The sequence below is a fragment of the Drosophila tropicalis genome, unplaced genomic scaffold, assembly GCF_018151085.1.
Source record: "Drosophila tropicalis isolate 14030-0801.00 unplaced genomic scaffold, ASM1815108v1 contig_158, whole genome shotgun sequence".
In the NCBI taxonomy this organism is placed as follows: Eukaryota; Metazoa; Arthropoda; class Insecta; order Diptera; family Drosophilidae; genus Drosophila; species Drosophila tropicalis.
Window position 1 is genome coordinate 6637449 of NW_027172602.1, and position 19741 is coordinate 6657189.

General features: G+C 38.2%; 2 protein-coding genes across 4 annotated transcripts in view; both read left to right on the forward strand.

Annotated features, from left to right (window-relative positions):
• The window catches only part of vex (somatomedin B and thrombospondin type 1 domain containing protein vexed), an 81243-nt gene that overhangs the window by 34968 nt on the left and 26534 nt on the right, over positions 1 to 19741 (forward strand). For 2 of the 3 annotated variants that reach the window (XM_068303571.1, XM_068303570.1), the window contains exon 3: positions 10063 to 10080. The exons of the other annotated variant lie outside the window; for it this stretch is intronic. In XM_068303571.1, the coding sequence (XP_068159672.1) occupies positions 10063 to 10080 (18 nt within the window). The remainder of the gene's footprint in view (positions 1 to 10062; positions 10081 to 19741) is intronic. 3 annotated transcript variants of the gene reach the window in all.
• LOC137587192 (uncharacterized) lies at positions 14837 to 16483 on the forward strand. The gene is made up of 2 exons (XM_068303483.1): positions 14837 to 16229; positions 16294 to 16483. Exons 1-2 carry the CDS (start codon positions 14970 to 14972, stop codon positions 16309 to 16311), a joined length of 1278 nt encoding a protein of 425 aa, XP_068159584.1. The 5' UTR covers positions 14837 to 14969; the 3' UTR covers positions 16312 to 16483.

Here is a 19741-nt window from a genome sequence, read left to right on the forward strand (position 1 = left end):
GAGTGCGAGACGGAAGAGGGCCAAAGAAAAATTACTTTGGCTGCCAACTCCATTTGTTCCCCTTGCCATTTTTAGCCATTTCCATTGTCATTTTATTTTTTGGACCAACTCATGAGAGTTCAGTTCAGTTCATTTGGCTGGATGGGAGGACGAGAAGGACAGCAAGAAGTTTCAATGGAATGGGACGTGGGTTGGGTACATTGTTTAATAGATGATGGCACTTTGCTTAACAAGTAGCCACATTAGTTTATTCACTCCCAACTCTGAACTCATCTCTAGACTTTGTTATTTTTTCTCTATATATGTGCCTGGCATTTATATTTCTTTTCCGTTTTTGCTTCATTTTTTTTTGATGTTGTAGTCATTTTTTTGTTGTCCCTACTGGTTTTTTTCCTTATTTTTTTGTGTTTGAAGGACATAAAATGCGTGTAAATTGTGTGATTATTGTGAATGGCCATTGGTTTCGAAAAGCTCCAGCAGCTTAAGTCTTTTAGTTCTCACTGAGAGCTAAAGTGAAATTACGTTGTTTGTTTACTAAATGGACGATATTGAAAACGCAGAATAATATACAATCTCAGCTCCCATACACCTCCACGACACACACACACACCTCCCACACACAAATATCCATTCTGCTATTCTTTCTTATACTTATATACACTAAATAATAAGGCAAATAAACTTTAGAGTGACTCTACTTTTGTGTTGAACAGGATTCCCCAAGGCGCAATTGGTGGCAAACATAAAGCTAAAAACCCACCCCCTCCAGCCCCCAAAGAAAAATATACCTTGGCGTTTCCATCATTTGCCGTTGGCAAACAATTGAATTCGACTTGGAATGGGGGTCATTCAGCCTTAAAGTATGCAATGCCCAACCAATCAGTACGAATGTTCTTTTAAAAGGAATTTCAATTTTCAAATAGATAAATTATATATATATGTCTATATATAAGTATAGACAGCTTAAAGTCGCATTAGGATATGAAAAAGTCAAAAGATTCAAAGTGATAACTCAGACAATTTAGTTGGCTACATGTGCCTATAGGTTATAAACCATAATAAATAAAATGAAAAATGTTTTAGCTATGTGCGTGTGCCTCTCTTTGTGTGTGTGTGTGTGTGTCTGTCTGACGGAGGTTGAGATTAAGGGCGTGGTGAATGAAGAACATGTTTTGGTTCGAGCCTTTGAAATGCTTTGCCAAAAGGGACAGCGGTCGCATTTCTTTCGCTTCGCTGATTTTTAATGATTTTTAATGACCCACTACCCAATCCACAAAATAATGGGAAAGGAAAAAATATAAAAATTTTGATGTCTTAACTTTAAATGATGACTTGAAAATACCCTAAATATAGTTGTTGACCGGGATTTCTATACTGTAGCCTACCTTAGGGGTAAGAGGTATTCTATACAAAACCTTTAAGACGAATACCAAATTAATAAATATTTAATGAATGAATTTCAAAAAATGAAAAACTTACCCATATAGAAAATCGATAAATAAGTTGTTAATCCATTTTGATGACGTCAAACAAAACGAAATGAAGAAAATTAAATTTATACATAGAACAAAAACACAACAGCAGAGCGAAAGAGGCAGCAATAGAAAATGACAGAGAGAGCGGAAAAAGAAAACTAAGAAATGAAATAAGTGGCAAATTTAAGGAAATTCTCCCTTACCTAGCTACATAGTAGCTACCCAATGATGGTGCTGCTGCCTTGTCCCGAAATGTAGCAAACACGCAATGACCAAAAAATTTCATTCGTCACGAACGCCTGAAAGCATGCAATGATTTTGGTTCAGTTCGGTTTTGGTTCAGTTGTGCCATGCTCTTCGCTTTTGCTCGGTGTTGATGTTCTTTAAGAAATTCATGAGCCAAACATAAATAATGCAATGCAATGGCAAACAATTGTGAAATGTCAGCCAGATGCTTTGATTTCTTACTTACATACCCTACTATCTAGATATATATATATATGAAGGAGAATGTATATATATACATAAATAAACCGCCATCAAGGCCAAGTAGCGGTCATTGAGCCAATTCGATTGCCATACCAAAACAAATTTGTTTATCACGTTGGAAGTTTCCATTCTTCAACGGAATATGAAAACTTATTATTATCTCTATAGATAGTAGTAGTTGTGGGTTGGAGGGAATAAGCCAAGTGGAAAACAACACGAGAATCGCCAAAAACCAGACAAATATGTATGTAAGTAAATAAATTTCATGTTGTTTTCCAACATACACTTACCGCACACACATACGCAATTGCAGCTTAAGTTCAAATACTAAGCACCTGAAAGTAGACAATACAAATTGTATCATAATAAACTCATTAAAGTAGACAATCGCAGTTACAGTTTAACTTTTTTAGAATTTTGTTTAATCATTGTTGTACTTCTTAATTTTTTAAAGAGTAAAGTAGAGTAGCTGATAGTTCATGTATACCTTTCGAATTGTGTTTTGCAAAAACAATACCATAAACTGGCATAAGCATAAGTTTCTTAGCATTTGAATATAAAGCAAACTACTTACAAATTGTCTAACTTACTAAGAACCCTGACTACCGAGTCAGCCTCTTCTCGCAATCTCTCTTCTCGTTTTCATTCTCTCTCTACTTTCCCCCCCAGACCCTAAGACTCTACGTTTGTTTATGTGTTTGCTTGTATTCTCATTTTTATACAACTTTTGTTGTTCATTTTCTTTAGCCTCACACCAGCACGCACACATATGCGAGACGTTTAGATATAATTGAATTGTTCTTGCCAACGTTCATATTCAAATGATAATGCTAATGGAAAACTCAATCAGCAAAACAACAAAACAAAAAAAGAAAGAAAACAATCGGGCAACAATTTTATAATTACAAAGACAAACAACCAAATTTCATACATGAGTAACATTTTTTACTTCACTTAACCTCCCCCCACACCCCACATATGTACTTTATTTGCCGAAAATTTGAATTGAAAGTTATGGCAATCGAATGAGGAATTTGTTTGCCCTTTTGTTTGTATTTTACGCAGACTTGCAAAAATGATGAGGGAAACAAAAATTTTAAGAGAATTAAAGAGTCAGGCAATGTAACAATGTAATAATAGACAGACGGCAGTTGATTTGAAACAAAAAGTTACATTTTATTTAAACTCTGGCATTGTGATTTTTTATAGAATTTTTGCATTTGTACATTTTTCTGATGCATGCTGACATTTGTCAAAGAAACCCCCATCCCTTCATCCAACCAACCAACCAACCTACCTAACAGTTCCACTCTCCACATGTCTCCACTTGTATGTGAGTATGTATGGACCTCTATACCAAGGAAAGGAAAAGATGCCATTGACAAATGAAGCAGCAGCATACTGGGATGGAATTTAGTAGCAGTATCCTTGCTCTTTCTCTGGCTACATTCGCTTGCCTGTTCGTCTTAGTATTAGTCGTTGAAGTTGTCATTGAAGTCTGTCACCACCAAGCAACAAACAAGCCACAAAAACCCATCAAACCAAGAAAACCGCAACTTCTGCTCTGACGAGTTGTATGTAGTGCTAGAGAGAGTAAAAGCCCCCTAACAGCGCGAATACTCCTGTTGTATGTGGCTGCATTACCTGCACTACCAAAAAGTAACTCTACTCCCCATGTACCTACATATGTGGAGCCAGAAAGAGAAAGGTAGAGACATGTGTCTCTGTGGTTTAGCTTGCCACGAACTGCCACATAGCCCTAGCAATTCATTTGGCAAATGGTATAAGATTCACGAGGTCTTTCAAATATGGCAAAATGTGATCAAACTCAAGTGAAACTAGCAGTCAATTATGGGTTGGTAGCAAATCGTGATCTTTAAGGAGAGTTCTAGAAAAGGTGTTCAAGCTGTTTAATTTAGAAAGCCATATTCCTTGCCAGGCAGTTTAAGGTTCTCTCTCATTACTTCACATAAAGGATTATCCTGTCGATATTTTTTAGATCGCCCTATCAAATCGTGCTCTGTGTTGCCTATATTAATCATTTAGCTAACTTTCGTATTTTTGTTCCGTTTCGTTTCATGTTCGTTGCAGGTAAGCAAACGAGATATTCAAAGCGACCACAAAAATGTGCAAAGCATCACAACTACCTAGCGTCAACAAGAGTCAAGCTCAAACCGCAGCCGCCGCCGTCGAGAGACAGAGAATTGCCTGTGGCACTTGGTTAATTTAATAAAGTATGAGTATTATCCATCCATTCAGCCATCAAGCTATCCAGCCAGCCAGCCATCCATCCATTTCCATTTTATAGCTGATGGAAAAAAGTTAAAGTCGTCAGTCTTCTCCCTGTGCCGGTGCCAACTTTATTTTAAAATGCATAAAACTTTTTCAAACAGGCAACCCAACACAGCGCAGCGGGATGGCAATGCCCAGCGGATGTTCGGTATTATCACTATAATCATTATCATTATCCCAATCATCATAATCATCATCATCATCGTCATCATCATTCGCTACGCGCAAGGAAATGGCGCTGAAAAGTATTGCTTGCATATTTAATTTGCACTTGTGAAATGTGCAGCCGGCGCAAAAGTTTTGCACTTTATTAAAATGAAAATGGAAACTGGAAAATTCTTTATTATGAAATGTTTGCCAAACAAAGCGTTAACGATGATCGTTTGCCAGATAGCGCAGAGATAGCGGAGGTTGTATTAAACGGAAGTGGTAGTTATTGTCAGACAGCAAGTAAACATTTGACTTCCCTTTAGCCACACTTTTAGCCAGCCATAAACGTAGCTCACATTGCCCGAGTTAACTTTCATTAAGTGCGCCCTTAAGTAGGCTACACTTTAAGTAGAACTTGTGGTTGTTTGTCCGTCTGTATGTCTGTCTGTCTGTCTGTCTCTCTGTATGTCTCTATGGCAGTATGTCTGCCTGTCGGTTGTTCTGTAGCAAATGGCGTCAATTTCATTGTAATCAAGAGGTTCGCTTAATTAATTACCATTGAGGTGGTATATAATGCGAATATGTGTAGGGTACGAAAATGTTTTTCTGACAACTGATTACTTAACATAAGTGACCTTTATTTCGGATGGTTCTCATCTAGAAGAGACAAGTTTTTTGTTAGGTATTCGCTAGTCGATTTTCATTTGGGCCATATGCCATTTTGTATGTTCATTTTACCACACACTTCATTTGCATATTTTTCGTTTTCACCAAGTTGCTATGGGCTTATTTAGTTTGGCATTAGCGCCAGCTAACTTCAACTTTCTACATATTGCAAGGGGCCAACAAAAAAGTTTTGGCCACTTTGTTAAATAGTTAAGCTGGCCGGGCATTTTGTCTAAGTAGGTAGGTCTTGTATACTTATCTACATATGTATGTATGTATGTAAATGCTTTTGATATGTGTATACGAGCAACTTAAATCGGGATGTGGTTAGCCTCGACTATGTGATACTCTAGACTCTAGAAAGTATAAGTTTTTGTGGGTTTTAATATAAAGAAGAAAATCACTTTTCAGTGTAAAAATCATGAATGAAAATGAATGATATATATCATATAATTTGTAAGGTTTAAGGCAACTCTCTGACTTTGCGTCTAGATGGGCAAATGTAAGACGAAATGCCACGCTTAATCACTTGTTCTATGTCTTTGTCTTTAGTGTTTTCTTCTTCATGTATTTTATTATATATTTAGTTGATGGTATAAAGCCAACAATTTATTTTTCGTATAGCCGGTTTTTTTGGTGTTGCCTTAACTCATTTGTTTGGTCATTTTGTGTGTTGTTGATGTTATTTATTTTATTATTGCTGTCTGCTTTTATCAGATTACAAAACATTAATTTAATTTACTTTACTTTGCGTTTATTTGTTGCTAGTCGTTCTGGCGTGTTTGCCCTGCCGCCACTTGCCGCACAATTCAGACAACGCAGACACGCAGCGCCACAAATGACGCGAAATTTAATTAAGATACAAAGTGAAATAATTTTTTAATGGCATAGAAAACGCGTTCGCACACAGACACACAGGAAAAGAGAAAGAGCCAAAAGAGATGGACTAAATGAATGAATAACAGACAACAACAAAAAAACAGTATAAAAAAATAAACGGCGAACATTTTGAATTGATTTCCCAGCTGAATTGTCGTGGCATGTGGCCAAGCGATGTCCATCCGTCCATCCGTCCGTCTGTATGTCCGTCAGTTCCACCACTCCATTGCTTCTTCTGTCAAGCGGCACTTCTTCATAACTTAATGTCATAAACGGAAACGGAAATGCGCAACGCAACGCTGTGCGAACTGTGAACGGTGGCTGAACGGTGAAATGTTGGCATCGTCAGAGAATTTACATTTCGATTTTATGCCACTCCAACTAGAGTTCTTCAAGACGGAAGCAAATGGAGCCAAAGCTCCCACCGAGATGCCAACGATTGCTCACTAAAACGAACGTACGCCCAGGCACTACAGGAAATAATTACAACGTGTTGAACGCAATGTACATACATATGTATGTCTATGTATGTATGTCTCTGTGTCTGTGTGTTCTGCCCTGTTTAAAACCTGTTTCGAAACAGAGCACGAAAGTGCAACTATTGTTGTTAGTTATAAATAAGTAACTCACTCACACACACTCATTGCTCATGCGGTGGTAGGGAACCAGGCGGCGGATGCGGGGTGGGGGAGACAAACAAGAACAAGCATACGCTTTAATTAAAATAAAGCCACGCCCACGGCTACAATCAGAAACATGAGATTTTAATGCATTTCAACTACATACAGGGTCGGATTTAGGGACACGTGAGCTCCAGGTGCTCGCATCACAATCAACCGAAGCACGCCCACTAAATTGTAAATTATTTTACAACAGATTTTGGGTGTGTTTAACAAACATTTCGCAAATATTCCCAATAGTATTTCTGCTCCTCACTTTTCTAAATTCAGCCCTGACTACACGCACCCGCACACAGACATTTCTACACCCAAAAAGCAAGTTGACATCGATAAATCATTAGTCCGATGTAACATGAAAAAAAAATGAAGTAAGCTATAGTTTTTGATAAATGAAGTTTTATTTTAATTACCCGAGGCCGAAGGGGGCGTTGACCAAACTCATTCTGCGCTAGAAAAGTTTACACACTTAATTTGTTGTCTTTAGCCTCCGAGATCTAGGTGTTCATACAGACGGACAGAATGTCGAAGAAACGTATAAATATATCGACTTGGACTATATAAAACAAAATACAATATTATGGTAAATGGCATAAAAGATTTCAAAATACTTTTTCGATTATGCCAGGCTTTGGGCAGATATTCAATTTCAATTGTTCCATTTCATACGCCCTGTTGGTTGGTTCCAATGAACTCGAAATGAAATTGAAACAGAAAATTTAATCTGATAGGAAACTTTGTGAGATTTTATTCTTTTTCATTGTGATTGGATTGGTTTGTCATCAACAAAAGTTGCCATTCTAAACTCATTGAAAATAGGCTAAAAGGTAACTAAGAGCAACCCGGACCCATCAATTTAACTATTATAGGCAACTCAGTAAGTGGTTTTTGTCATTTCGCCTATTTGATTAGTATTTAATTTTAATAATTTAATGGACTGCAAATGCAGTAAACAACAATTTTTTTTCTACCAATGGGGCGTATGCGTAATAAGCGAAATATATGAAAAACATAATATCTAAATAAATATATAGGTATATATATATATTTATAGGTAGATTTTATTATTTATATATATAGAAATAAAGCAGGGCAAGTTTCCAGTGCGTTGAAAAGTTTTGCCTGCTAGGCAAAAACTTGGAACCGTATTTAAGGATGTCTGCGTGTGTGTGTGTGTGTGTGTGTGAGTGGCATAAATACATGCATACATACATATGTATATCCGTAACTAATTAGCTACATGACTCACATGGGAAATTCTGGTGTGTGTGTGTGTGTGGTGCGAGATACGCCCAGCAGGTGAGTTGATAATCCACGAAATGCTTTTGTCTCTACCCTTACCCCGCTTGTAGAGTGTCAGACTGCCTCCGCCTGCCCATATATGTATCCTTTAGGTGCACGTTCATGTTACCGTCCGCAGACGTAGTCTCATACTCTACGCTGCCCCTTCCCCTGCCTCTCTCTCTCCTTTGCCAATGCAATGGTTGTGGGATGACAGTAATGTTGGCAAGAGCGTAAACGCAAGCAAAAAAACCGCTAATTAGTTGAAAATAAATAATGAGCAAAATGCTGCCCAAATGCGGGGCATGAGAAGAAAGAAAGAAACAAAAAATAAAGGGGAATAGAGCCATGTGTCTGGGAATGGGTCGTCATTCTCAAAAGGGTAAATTTTGGGTTAGGAATTGTAGTAGATTCATGGTTTCCTTTAATCACTAAAATATGTATGTATGTATGTATGTATGTATGCATGTATAAGACAAAAGGTTAGAGAGTATTCTTCATATGACAACATTGCTATAATTACGAAGTGAGACACGGCAAAATGAACTAAAACTTTAAGACAATCGAGGGAATTTTAATGGCTTTATCCTCTTACTTCATCTCTCTTTGCCACTAAGCTATAGAAAATTTGAATTTGCCGCCATATTCAGCAGAAAGAAACTGTTCATAGATAAAATGTCAGCGACAGCCTTTGATGCTTTTGGTCTTAGCTTGGCCTTTGTGTCTAATGCAGCTCCACAGATAGCAAGTGATAGAGCAGAGGGGAATAGATGATGAAACACACAGCTTGGTCTCTTTTCGTTATCTCTCTGAGTGTGTTTGTGTGTCTGTGCGGGCAATGAAACTTTTATCAATCCCAAAAAAAATAAAAAAACACCCCGAAAATAAGAAAACAAAAAAAAGGATGTTGGACAAAAGTTTATATCCGCTTGTTTTTTGTCTCTCTTTCACTCTCTCTTTCTCTTTTCGTCTATCTGCTATATGATTGTTTGTGTGTGTTAGAGGACGCCTAAAAGCATGCAAGCAATTTTTATACAAATCTAAACCGCTTTTAATCTCTTTAAGCAAACTCAAAACGTGCCACAAGTCTGAAATATGACACGACAGCGAAATGGACACGTAATTAAAACCGCACGTTAATGGACTTAGTGGCCCTGGGCCAGGCCCACATCGACTCACCCCCTACCCCACTTTGATGCCAAAACTCTTCACCAGAGTTCAGTTCGTTCCATCGAAAACTAGCATTGAATTTTTTCCTCTGTCGTTTTTGTTTTTTTTTTTTTTTTTTTTTGTGTGTGTGTGTGTGTAAATGCTTTTTGGGCTCTAGCTCTGCCTATGGTTCAGTCGTTGGTTGAAAATTGCATTTGCCGCTTGTGCCATTAAAAATGCTAAATGGTCGCTTTGGGGGGTCGGAAAAAGCGGGCCTCCAATATAAAACGAAATGCCAATAGTGTCTAAAACTATTTCAATATAAAATTCATTTCAGCAGCAAATGCAAAAAAAAAAAAAAAGAAACCAAGAAAAAAAAAAACAACAAACAAACAAACAAACTAGCGAACAATGTGAAATGAATGAAAAGCGAATGAAGCCAAAAACCGCGCCAAAGTTTTCTTGTTAAGACCCATAACTAGAGCTACAGCAACTCTCCCCGACTCACAAACACACACAAGCCCGCCCACAAAACTTCCTGACACTTGAACTTTTTGTTTTGTTTAACGCCTTCGCCTTACGAAATTAAAAGATGCAACATATCTAAAAAGTTAACGCTCAATTCAAACCGACACGTTCATCCGCATAGTGAGCCAAGGCGCACACTTCCCCCATCATCATTTCGTCTTAGAAGTTGACACATTTTGCATTTGAATGCGTTTTGGTTGGGTGAAATATAAAACTTAAAAGAAAAAGGAAATTCAGGGCATACTTTGCGATTTAATTTGAATTCGTGACTGAACTTAGCTTACTATAATCTACATATCATATACCGCCTCTTGAAGCTATAGGAATCATCGATATAAAATGATTTTGTTTAACAAATTACTCCCAACTTTACACACATAAATGCCATAAAAAGTAGAAACAAGTAATTTTGCCACTTTTTTGGATCAAATTGTCAATAAATCGATCTATCTAAGTGTATCTATCTCTTTTTACAGAGAACGAGAACTTTCTACGTAAGACTAAGATGATTAAGCGCAATTTGCAATTTCATACCATACACACACGTTCCCATCTCACAGACATCTTAAGCGTAACCGTAACCTCTTCTATGGAAATAGTTTCTTTTTCACATACAAACACTTGAGTTTCATTTGGCCCAAGGTTAAGCTCGATATTGTTATCCAGCACAACAAAAAAAAAGAAAAAAAGAAAAAATGTTGTTGAATTTTGTAATTTTTTTGTGGGTCATATAAAAATGCATTTTTATTTGGTTCTTGCCGCATTAGATCGGGTCAAGGATTGAGAATGTGTTTTAGTCAAATTTGTGTGTATGAGAAAAAAAAGAGAAAGAAAGAGGACGAGACACTATATCAAGTGTAATCAAGTGCACACAGTCACACACACACACAGATAAATACCTACTATATGGAGGGTTTTTTTTACATATATAACTTGTATGTGTTGCTACATTTATTTAAATCCAAGTTACAGCCCATTTGTCGTATTAAATAAGACTTAGATGTATATACGAGAGAATACCAAAACCAATACCAACCAGGGATAACAGCAACAAGACAGAGAAAAAAAGGGACACAAGAGGCAAATGGATGATAGGACAAAAGCAATGCAAAGACAAAGTGTTGGCAAAATGAAACGTGCAAAGCAAATAAACACATAAAAGTCTAAATTTAATGCTAAAAGCCATTGAAGCATGTTTTAACCCTGCCCCTTCCCTAAAAGACCCAGGACATGTGCTGAAAGGTTCAGCATGGCCTTGTCCTGGTCCTGGTCCTGGTCGTGGTCGACCTGCTAGACATGACAACGAACAACAACGACAACCACCAATGGACAGACGAAAAGTAGGAACAGAAACCAAAAGCTGATTCCAATCCGCTTGTTGATGCCTTCTTTGTCACATTTATTTCTCATTTCTTATATCCTTATCATGGGCATTTGAATTCAAATAACAGAGTTGATCCGAGAACAGAACTGTCTTTACATTCCATATAGAATAAGATCATTTCCAATTGATTTTATCTAACACCGAACTTATTTTAAGTTGATCGGAACAGAACAAATTTCAGTTGAAAATATTTAAAGGTATGTTTTTAGACAATTTTACACACTAACTTTTATTTATATTTGTCATCTCTTAAAGGGTATACAAAATTTATTATATACCATATATACATATATGTACATACATATATATATTTATTTGTTTGTTGCTTTGTCTTTGGCTTCTGGGACCCGCTTCTTCTCTTCCCATATGCGACACATTTTTATGGCATTGTCCTGATAAGCAAAATCAAATGTCAAAGTGAGAATGTAAACACTTTTAAACGTATGTGTGTGCCCACAATTTCCGTTTCCTTTGGCCATAATGCAAATGCCATAAATAACAAAGGACACAAGAAGGCAATTGATAAAAGTCATACCAAATACACATAACAATATATACATACATAATATTTACAAGCAAATTCCAATATCGAATTGTTCATATTTCCAATTAAAGTTTACTTTATTCATTCGCAAAGTGTAAAATTTACCCATTGATTAGAGGATTATTTTCGATTAGTGTTTCCAATTAGTTTTTGCTTGCAGTTTATATTGACGTTGGTCTATTGTGTCTCTGTGTCAAGTGTATGGAAAACCAATTTCAACTAATTTTTAACAAATTGCTTACCTAATGTAAAACAAGTATTTGAATGTTGTACAAACACACTCGAACACACTCACACACATACGCGCACATGCAACACATTTAAAAAAATTGGTTCCATTTGGCAGCGCTCGAAACTCTGGTCAAAAAAGAGGTTTCTGGCCAGCAATGTGGACAAAGGTTTCGCTCCAAGGAGTGCAGAGGGTGACAGAAGAGCATTGAAACCCGTAAAATGCAATGACCAATAAAAAAAGAAAGCGAAAAAACGAAAACAAAAAGTAACACAAAAACGCAATTTTACAAGCAATTAAAACTTTAATTTAAATTGAAATGTTTTTCGGTTAACACACAAAACAGACTATGCAATAAGAATAGAGGAAGGTCATGAGAATTAAAGAAAATATGGTAAATAGTGCCATAAAAAGAAATTGCTTTATTTGATCAGTGGCGGAACTTGGTACACAAAATTTATATTGATTAGACAGAGTATGTGATAGAATTTACGAAAATTAGCAGAGATTATAAGTAATAATCAACGGGAAACCACTTAATACTTGCAAAGTGCTGCATAGTTTTAGGCTTTATTAAATCGTGATAAATACCATTCAGGAGACATTTCGGAAATGTGATTGGCAATTATGTATTGACAAAGTTGATATGTTAATCAGCTTAATATAACTACTATTAGCATAATTCCCTGACATATGCAGTTCTTACTTGTAATCCTTTTCACTTGACTGGAAAATTGTTCATTGCGAAATCGAACTAAAAAATGTCAATTGGCTTAACGTTTAGTGTATCGCAAGTGTTAACAATTGCCCACACAGCTAGACCCACTCATACACATACACGCACACGCATACACATGATGGTAGAATTGGAGAAGCATGCCCGCTAATCCCTAGCAAATGGTCAACGTCAACTATTAGCGGAGTGATGCTCGTCGTTTTGGTTGGTTTGGTTAGTTTGGTTTTTGGCTTTGGTTTTGGCTTTGCCCTTTACATAGGAGCCACCAATGTGGGTGGGTGAGAGGTGTGGGGTGTTGTTGTTGTTGTTGCTGGATTAATTGCTTTATGAGCTGCAATAAAAGCCACAGAGAGGATAACGGACCATGGGTACCACGGTCTATGTGGCTTTCAATCCTTCCAGCTGGCATTTTGTGAACTGCAATTAGCAGCAAATAAAATAATTTACGATTGTAATGACCAAAAATGCCACTACACCACATTTGTAAGGAGAATGTGAGGAGGTGCTGCTGGATGGGGTGGTCTAATGGTCAGTCTCTCTCTCTCTCTCTCTTATTGCCATTCCATGGAACAGCCGTTGCCCGTTGTTGGTAATAACAACAAATTGCCAAAAATGTTTTGTGCCCACTCGCACAAAATGTGAATTGTGATTTCATCCACCACCATTCCTCCCACCCCTTACCAAGCCACCATCATCAGAGTCTTCTTATTAAGCCACTTAGAGATTTATAGTTGCATTGGGGTGAAAGCTATATCAAATTGTGTACGTCATCTGTTCGAAATGAGTACATAGAATAGGAAAATGAATCCATGAGAATTAATATCAATGAATTTTAGTTATTCACGAATTCAAGCTAAAAAGTCAACTCATCAGCTAATCCCATTGCCCTCCGAGGAATGACCCCAAAAGATAGAAAAAAAGGTGTTGAAATGTGGAATAAATAAATCACAGGCAAAGACTAGGAAAAACGGTTTCATATTTTAATTAACTCATCGAGTCGACTTTGTGAGTACCGTGGGTAAATGAAATATCAGATAGATGTCCAGACTCGACATCCCCTTCTATTTCCTTTGTGCTAGGGTATAGAACGAACGGGACACCAACTATGTGTATGACTATGTAACTATCATCATAGTCATAGTCATAGTAGACGAAGGGTAAACTGAGTCTGTTTGGTTGCAGGGATTGCGGCTAGGAGAACTGTGGATTGGGGGTTCTAGGTGTTTGGGGGATTGGGGGATTGGGTGCTGAAGCATGCATAAATAAAAATGTGGCATGTTGGGTCAGAAATAGCATGACATTTTCAAGCGGCCAAACAAAATGGCGGCAGATAACGGCTAACGGTAACATAAAATGGAAATGTTTAGCAAAAAAGGGTTGCCGTTGTCCATTTGCCACAGGGGATGGAACGGGTGAGATGATACGGTAAGGTATGGGGCGAAATGGGAACGGGGTTTGACAGAAGGTGGAAACATGGCAACGTGGGAACGTCAATGAAAGTCCAGTGAGCCATAAAAATCAATAAAGTCAACGCTTGTTGGGCTAACCTGCCACCGCCACCTACAACTTTACCTCCTTCTCTTCCATTAGGGCGTGTGTGTGTGTGTGTATGTTTTCCTGACATCGCCTTTGTCGGTCACCTGGTTAAGTCATCAATGCAAAGGGAGTGGTCGAATGGAGGTGGTCATACAGGAAGAGACAATGCCCTTCTTCTATTACCTTCTCTCAATTCATTTCTTCACCCCTCTCTCGGTCTCTCTGCTGGTTTAACAACATTTAAGTTGCAAAACAATTTTCCAGCTAACAAGCAAAGCAACAAAAAATACAAAAACATAAAAAAAACAACAACAAAAAAGTGTGTACAAAAAGAAAACTAAAAATGTCAAATTGTCCCACAGACATATGAGCAAAATCCTTTGACAAATATGTCAATTTCCCGACAACTTGTTACCGCCCCTCACCCAAACCCTATCCCATCGCCCTCCCTCACCCCTTTTTAAAACCCCAAAACCAACACCACACACCCCCAATTATAAAAATATTTTGTGGCTCTTTTAACCCTTTTTAAAAACCAACAACCAAATATAGATAATATTTTAATAAAAACCCTATTAATAAAATAATTTTAAATAAAATTTTTTTTTTTTTTTTAACAATTGAAGACCAACTAAAACAAAAGCTAACTTTCAACTTTTAAACATTCGATTAAAATCATTTCCTTTTTAAAAATAAGGGAGTATTTTAAATAAGCCCGCTCCTCGTCTCAGTGAATTTCCCCGATAACCGAATTTGGGCACACTAAAAGGGTATAATACGCTAAGGCGGGGTACGGGCACACTCTCTTGAATATAGTGAATAAGACCGCATGTGCACTTAATTTGAAAATAAATAAAATCCGGAAATATAAAATCAATCCCAAGGGATTAATTACTTTAAAAAGTAGAGAGTTTACAAATCAGGTGTGGGGTTTGCCCTAAAAAACGTATTTTCATGAAATACACCGAGATTATTAAATTAAACAAAACCGCATTGTTTGAGTTGCTAGCGGCCAAGGAAGTACCTTGCGACAAAGAAGCGTCAATTTACCAATTGCGAGCATTGGTAAAACAAGTCATGGCACAGAATCAGTCTGGAGAGAGTGATGTACCCGAAGAGCAGGCAGTCAGCCCAGCAGTGTCTGCAAATGTGCTTGCCGGACAACTTGTGGATGTTGGTCCGGAGCCTCTTATTGAGCAGCGCGGCGTGGGAAACATTGAGCAGCCAAGTACACCGGATCAAGTGGGTGCTAACCAGTCGCCGACGATGTCTCGTGAGACCTCTGTAGGACCAGACGCGAACGTGCATGTTCGTGAAAGCGCACAAGCGAGCGAAACCGACGAATTGTCTTCGATTCTTAGTAGCATCGAATTGTATACAGCACGTAAAAACCTGGCGGAGCTAAAAACACGTGTTATGGAGCTGGAGGAGAACTTAGGCGGACCGCAATATAATTGCCGCATGAACTTGAAAGATGTCGAAACTACTGTACCTAAATTCTCTGGTGATGGTGATCTGTCCATTCACGTATGGATTCGTGAGCTGGAGAAAGCAGCAAGAGTGTATGTACTGAGTGATGCCCAATGTTGGTCGTTGGGCAACCGACTGCTGGAGGGATCTGCTAAAGCATACATGACATATGAAAAGACTACAACCTGGAGCGAGCTGAAGGATGCCCTTGTGAAGGTATTTGGCCTACAAATGACAAACTACGAGATTGCTAACCAGATGAGGAAGCGCTCAATTGGCAAAGGAGAGTCACTCTTGCAGTATTTCATCATTATGCGAAATATTGCTCAGCAGGGCAATTTTGAAGACACCGATGTGGTCAAATACATTGTTGACGGACTACAAGATCGAACCGGATTGTCAGCTCCTTTGTATTATTGTACTTCTCTGAATGAATTGCGAGAGAAGATGATGCGTTTTCAATCAGTTCAGCCACCAGCCAAAAACTACGTTCCTCAGGCTCGTCAGACTTCAGACCGTTTGCAGGCCATTACGCCTGCTGCAAAGGATAAGAGATGTTTCAATTGCCGCCAGATTGGTCACCTAATGTTTGACTGTCCACGCCCGGAGAGACCAAAAGGAAGTTGCTATCGGTGCTTCAAAGTGGGCCATCAGTACCGGAATTGTCCAATGCGAACCCAGATCGCCGCCATGAGCTCTAGTGAAGACCCGGACACCATTGATGATAAGTCATTTATTCAATTAGTAAGTTTAAGAATATCTTGTAAAGAGGGATGCACTGATGTTAATAATATTTTTGCCCTATTAGATTCCGGAAGCCCAGTAAGTTTTGCCAGTAGAGCGTTGATGCCGCATTTAGATTGCGATAAATTAGTTAAAAGTTCTTTTCATGGACTGAGCGGTGGCTCTATTCTGACTTTTGGAACAGTCAAATGTTTAGTTCTGTTTTGCAAAAAATATTATGAAATTCAATTTTTAGTTATTCCCGATAATATTATGCCGACGCAACTACTTCTTGGTAGAGACGCCTTGAATAAAATAGGTCTTAAGTTCTCATTGATTGAAAATGTAAGAAAGTATGAAAAGAATTCTGCATCATTAAAGAGTACCATTGCTTTTGTTTACAAATCCTTCTGTGCATCCCTGTTTACTAAATATCCTAAGCATAATACCATTAGTAATAACACCACTGATCTACATAATAATTGTAATAACCCTAATGTAAACACGAATGCATCCCCGTTTCGAGAATGGCTAACAGAGTTGCAAACTGTTTGTGCAACGCTGTCAGATACCGGGAATACTACTGTTGGCAGTGAATTTGGATTAGGCGCGATGCGTGAGTGCCGAGACATTGTGCATGAGCATTACATTGACCGATTTTCAATTAATTACGGGTTGCCTAAATATATGATGAGAATATGTCTGACAGATACAACACCATTTCATAGTAGTCCTAGAAGGTTATCATATTATGAAAGAGGAATCGTTTCTAAAACGGTTAGTGAGTTGTTAGCCAATAATGTAATCCGACCAAGCAACTCCCCTATGCGTCCGCCATCGTCCTAGTGCGAAAAAAAGGATGGCAATATACGAATGTGCGTTGATTATCGAGGTTTAAATAAGAAGACTGTGAGGGATAATTTTCCATTGCCTTTGATAGAAGATTGCCTAGAATACCTGGAGAGCAAGACCGTTTTCTCCGTCATAGATTTGAAAAGTGGCTTTTACCATGTAGGCATGGAAGAGGATTCAATTAAATACACAGCATTCGTTACACCCGATGGGCAGTTCGAATATCTGAGAATGCCTTTTGGTCTAAAGAACGGACCAGCTGTATTTCAGAGATTTATATCGAACATACTTAGTGATATGATTAGAGATCGAGAACTTGTAGTATATATGGACGACATTATTCTTGCCACCCGCACTGTAGATCAGCATCTTAAGTTGTTAGCAAAACTGTTAGATCGTTTTATTCAGTACAATTTAGAGCTCAATTTGAAGAAAAGCATTTTCCTACAGAAGAGCATAGATTATTTAGGATATGAAGTCAGTGAAAAGGGAATTTTACCAAATAATACACATTTAAAAGCTATTCAAGAATACCCAGAACCACTTAACAGCAAAGCGTTACACTCGTGCTTAGGCTTATTCTCTTATTTTCGCAAATTTGTTCCGAATTTCTCCAGCATAGCTAAACCGTTAACTGAGTTGCTTAAACAAGGTGGTCCATTTCCGATGAACAAAACCGCTAAAAATGTATTTCTTACATTAAGATCCGCCTTATCCAGTCCGCCCATATTAGCTATCTTTAACCCTAACTACGAAACTGAGTTGCATACTGACGCCAGTTCAAATGGTTTCGGTGCCTCTTTGATGCAAAGACAGACTGATGGCAAAATGCATCCAGTCTCTTATTATTCCCGAAAGGCGACAGCCGCCGAGTCCCGTTATCACAGTTTTGAGCTTGAAACTTTGGCCATAATATATGCCGTGCGCCGATTTCGCGTTTATTTAGAACACAGACCATTTTTGATCGTTACCGATTGTAATTCATTGGTCCAAACCTTGAGTAAAAAATCAATAAATCCCCGCATTGCGCGGTGGTCGTTGGAATTGGAAAACTTTGATTATACCATTGCTCACAGACCCGGTTCAAACATGGGCCATGTAGATGCATTAAGTCGGCAAACCGAGTTGTTAGAGAATATTGTAGAAGGTGATTTTGATCCTTGCGATTTATTAGTGAAGAGAGACCAGAATGCCCCAATTGAACCTTGTGAACCGCATATTACTTTTGAGGAAAGTTGCGTAAAACCGTGTGAGATAGACCCGTGTGAGATAAAACCGTTTGAGACAAAACCGTGTGAGATAGACCTGTGTGAGAAAAACCCGTGTGAGAAAAACCCGTGTAAGATAGACCCGTTTGAGAAAAACCCGTGTAAGATAGACCCGTTTGAGAAAAACCCGTGTAAGATAGACCCGTGTGAGATAAACCCGTGTAAAATAGAACCATGTGCTCCTTTAGGGAAGAATTATTTAGGACCGTTCGGGACAAACCCGTGTGTTCATTTAGCGAAGAGTTGTTTCAGACCGTGTGAGCTATGTTTAGAAAGAAGTCGGCTAAAACTGGTTAAGAATAAACCTTGCGTTTCTTTAAATGAAAGTTCTGTTGATCCGAGATTGAGTAACCAAATCGAAAGAAGTGACCAGCTCGATCGAAATGAGTCGGCAAACCTGGTTGGTGTAGTGGGTGCGTCTCCGCAAGATGTTGATTTATTATTGCAGTCAGAACAAATAAGAGATCCGGATATCCGTAAACTAAGAGAAAAGTTAGAAAAATCCAATGATGTTGGATTTGAGTTAATAGATGGTATAGTGTACAAAAGAAATGCTAAGGAAAGACTGTGTTTGTATGCACCGGCTCGCATGCAAGGGGAATTAATAAGAAGGTGTCACGAGAAACTAGGTCATTTAGGCGTTGAGAAATGTGTAAACAATTTGAAAGAAAAGTACTGGTTCCCATTAATGAATCCAAAGGTTGAGTCGTTTATAAAAGATTGTCTGCCGTGTATTCTACATAGTGTTCCAAGAACTATACATAATAGAACCTTGCATAGTATTCCGAAAAGTCCGATTCCATTTGATACTATCCATGTTGACCACTTAGGTCCCTTACCGAGTGTTACATCAAAAAGAAAGCACCTTTTGGTAGTGATTGACGCATTTACAAAGTTTGTCAAATTGTATCCCGTAAATTCCACTAGTACCAAAGAAGTAACCGCCGCGTTAGAAAAATATTTTGATTATTATAGCCGACCAAGAAGAGTTATATCCGACAGAGGTACGTGTTTTACGTCGTTTGAGTTTGCTGAGTTTGTAGAAAATCGAAATATTGACCACATTAAAGTAGCGACTGCTGCCCCTCAAGCCAATGGGCAGGTCGAACGTGTGAACCGTGTGTTGACCCCAATGTTGGGAAAGCTGTCAGAACCTTTAGCCCAAGCCGATTGGTATAAATTAGTTAATCGTGTCGAGTTCGCTATTAATAACTCAGTGCAGTGTAGTACCGGTAAAACTCCGTCAATGTTGTTGTTTGGTTGCGATCAGCGAGGCCCCTTAGTAGACGAATTAACCGAGTATCTTGACGAGAAATTTAGTTCAGAAAACCCCTGTAACCTTGAGGCCACTAGGCAAGAGGCAAGTGCGAAAATTCAATTATCGCAGGAGCGCAATGAAAAGCGGTACGCCTT

Bases quoted from the DNA above. Each gene is read 5' to 3' on its own strand.
- LOC137587192 (XM_068303483.1), top strand. From the start codon at position 14,970: ATGAAATACACCGAGATTATTAAATTAAACAAAACCGCATTGTTTGAG.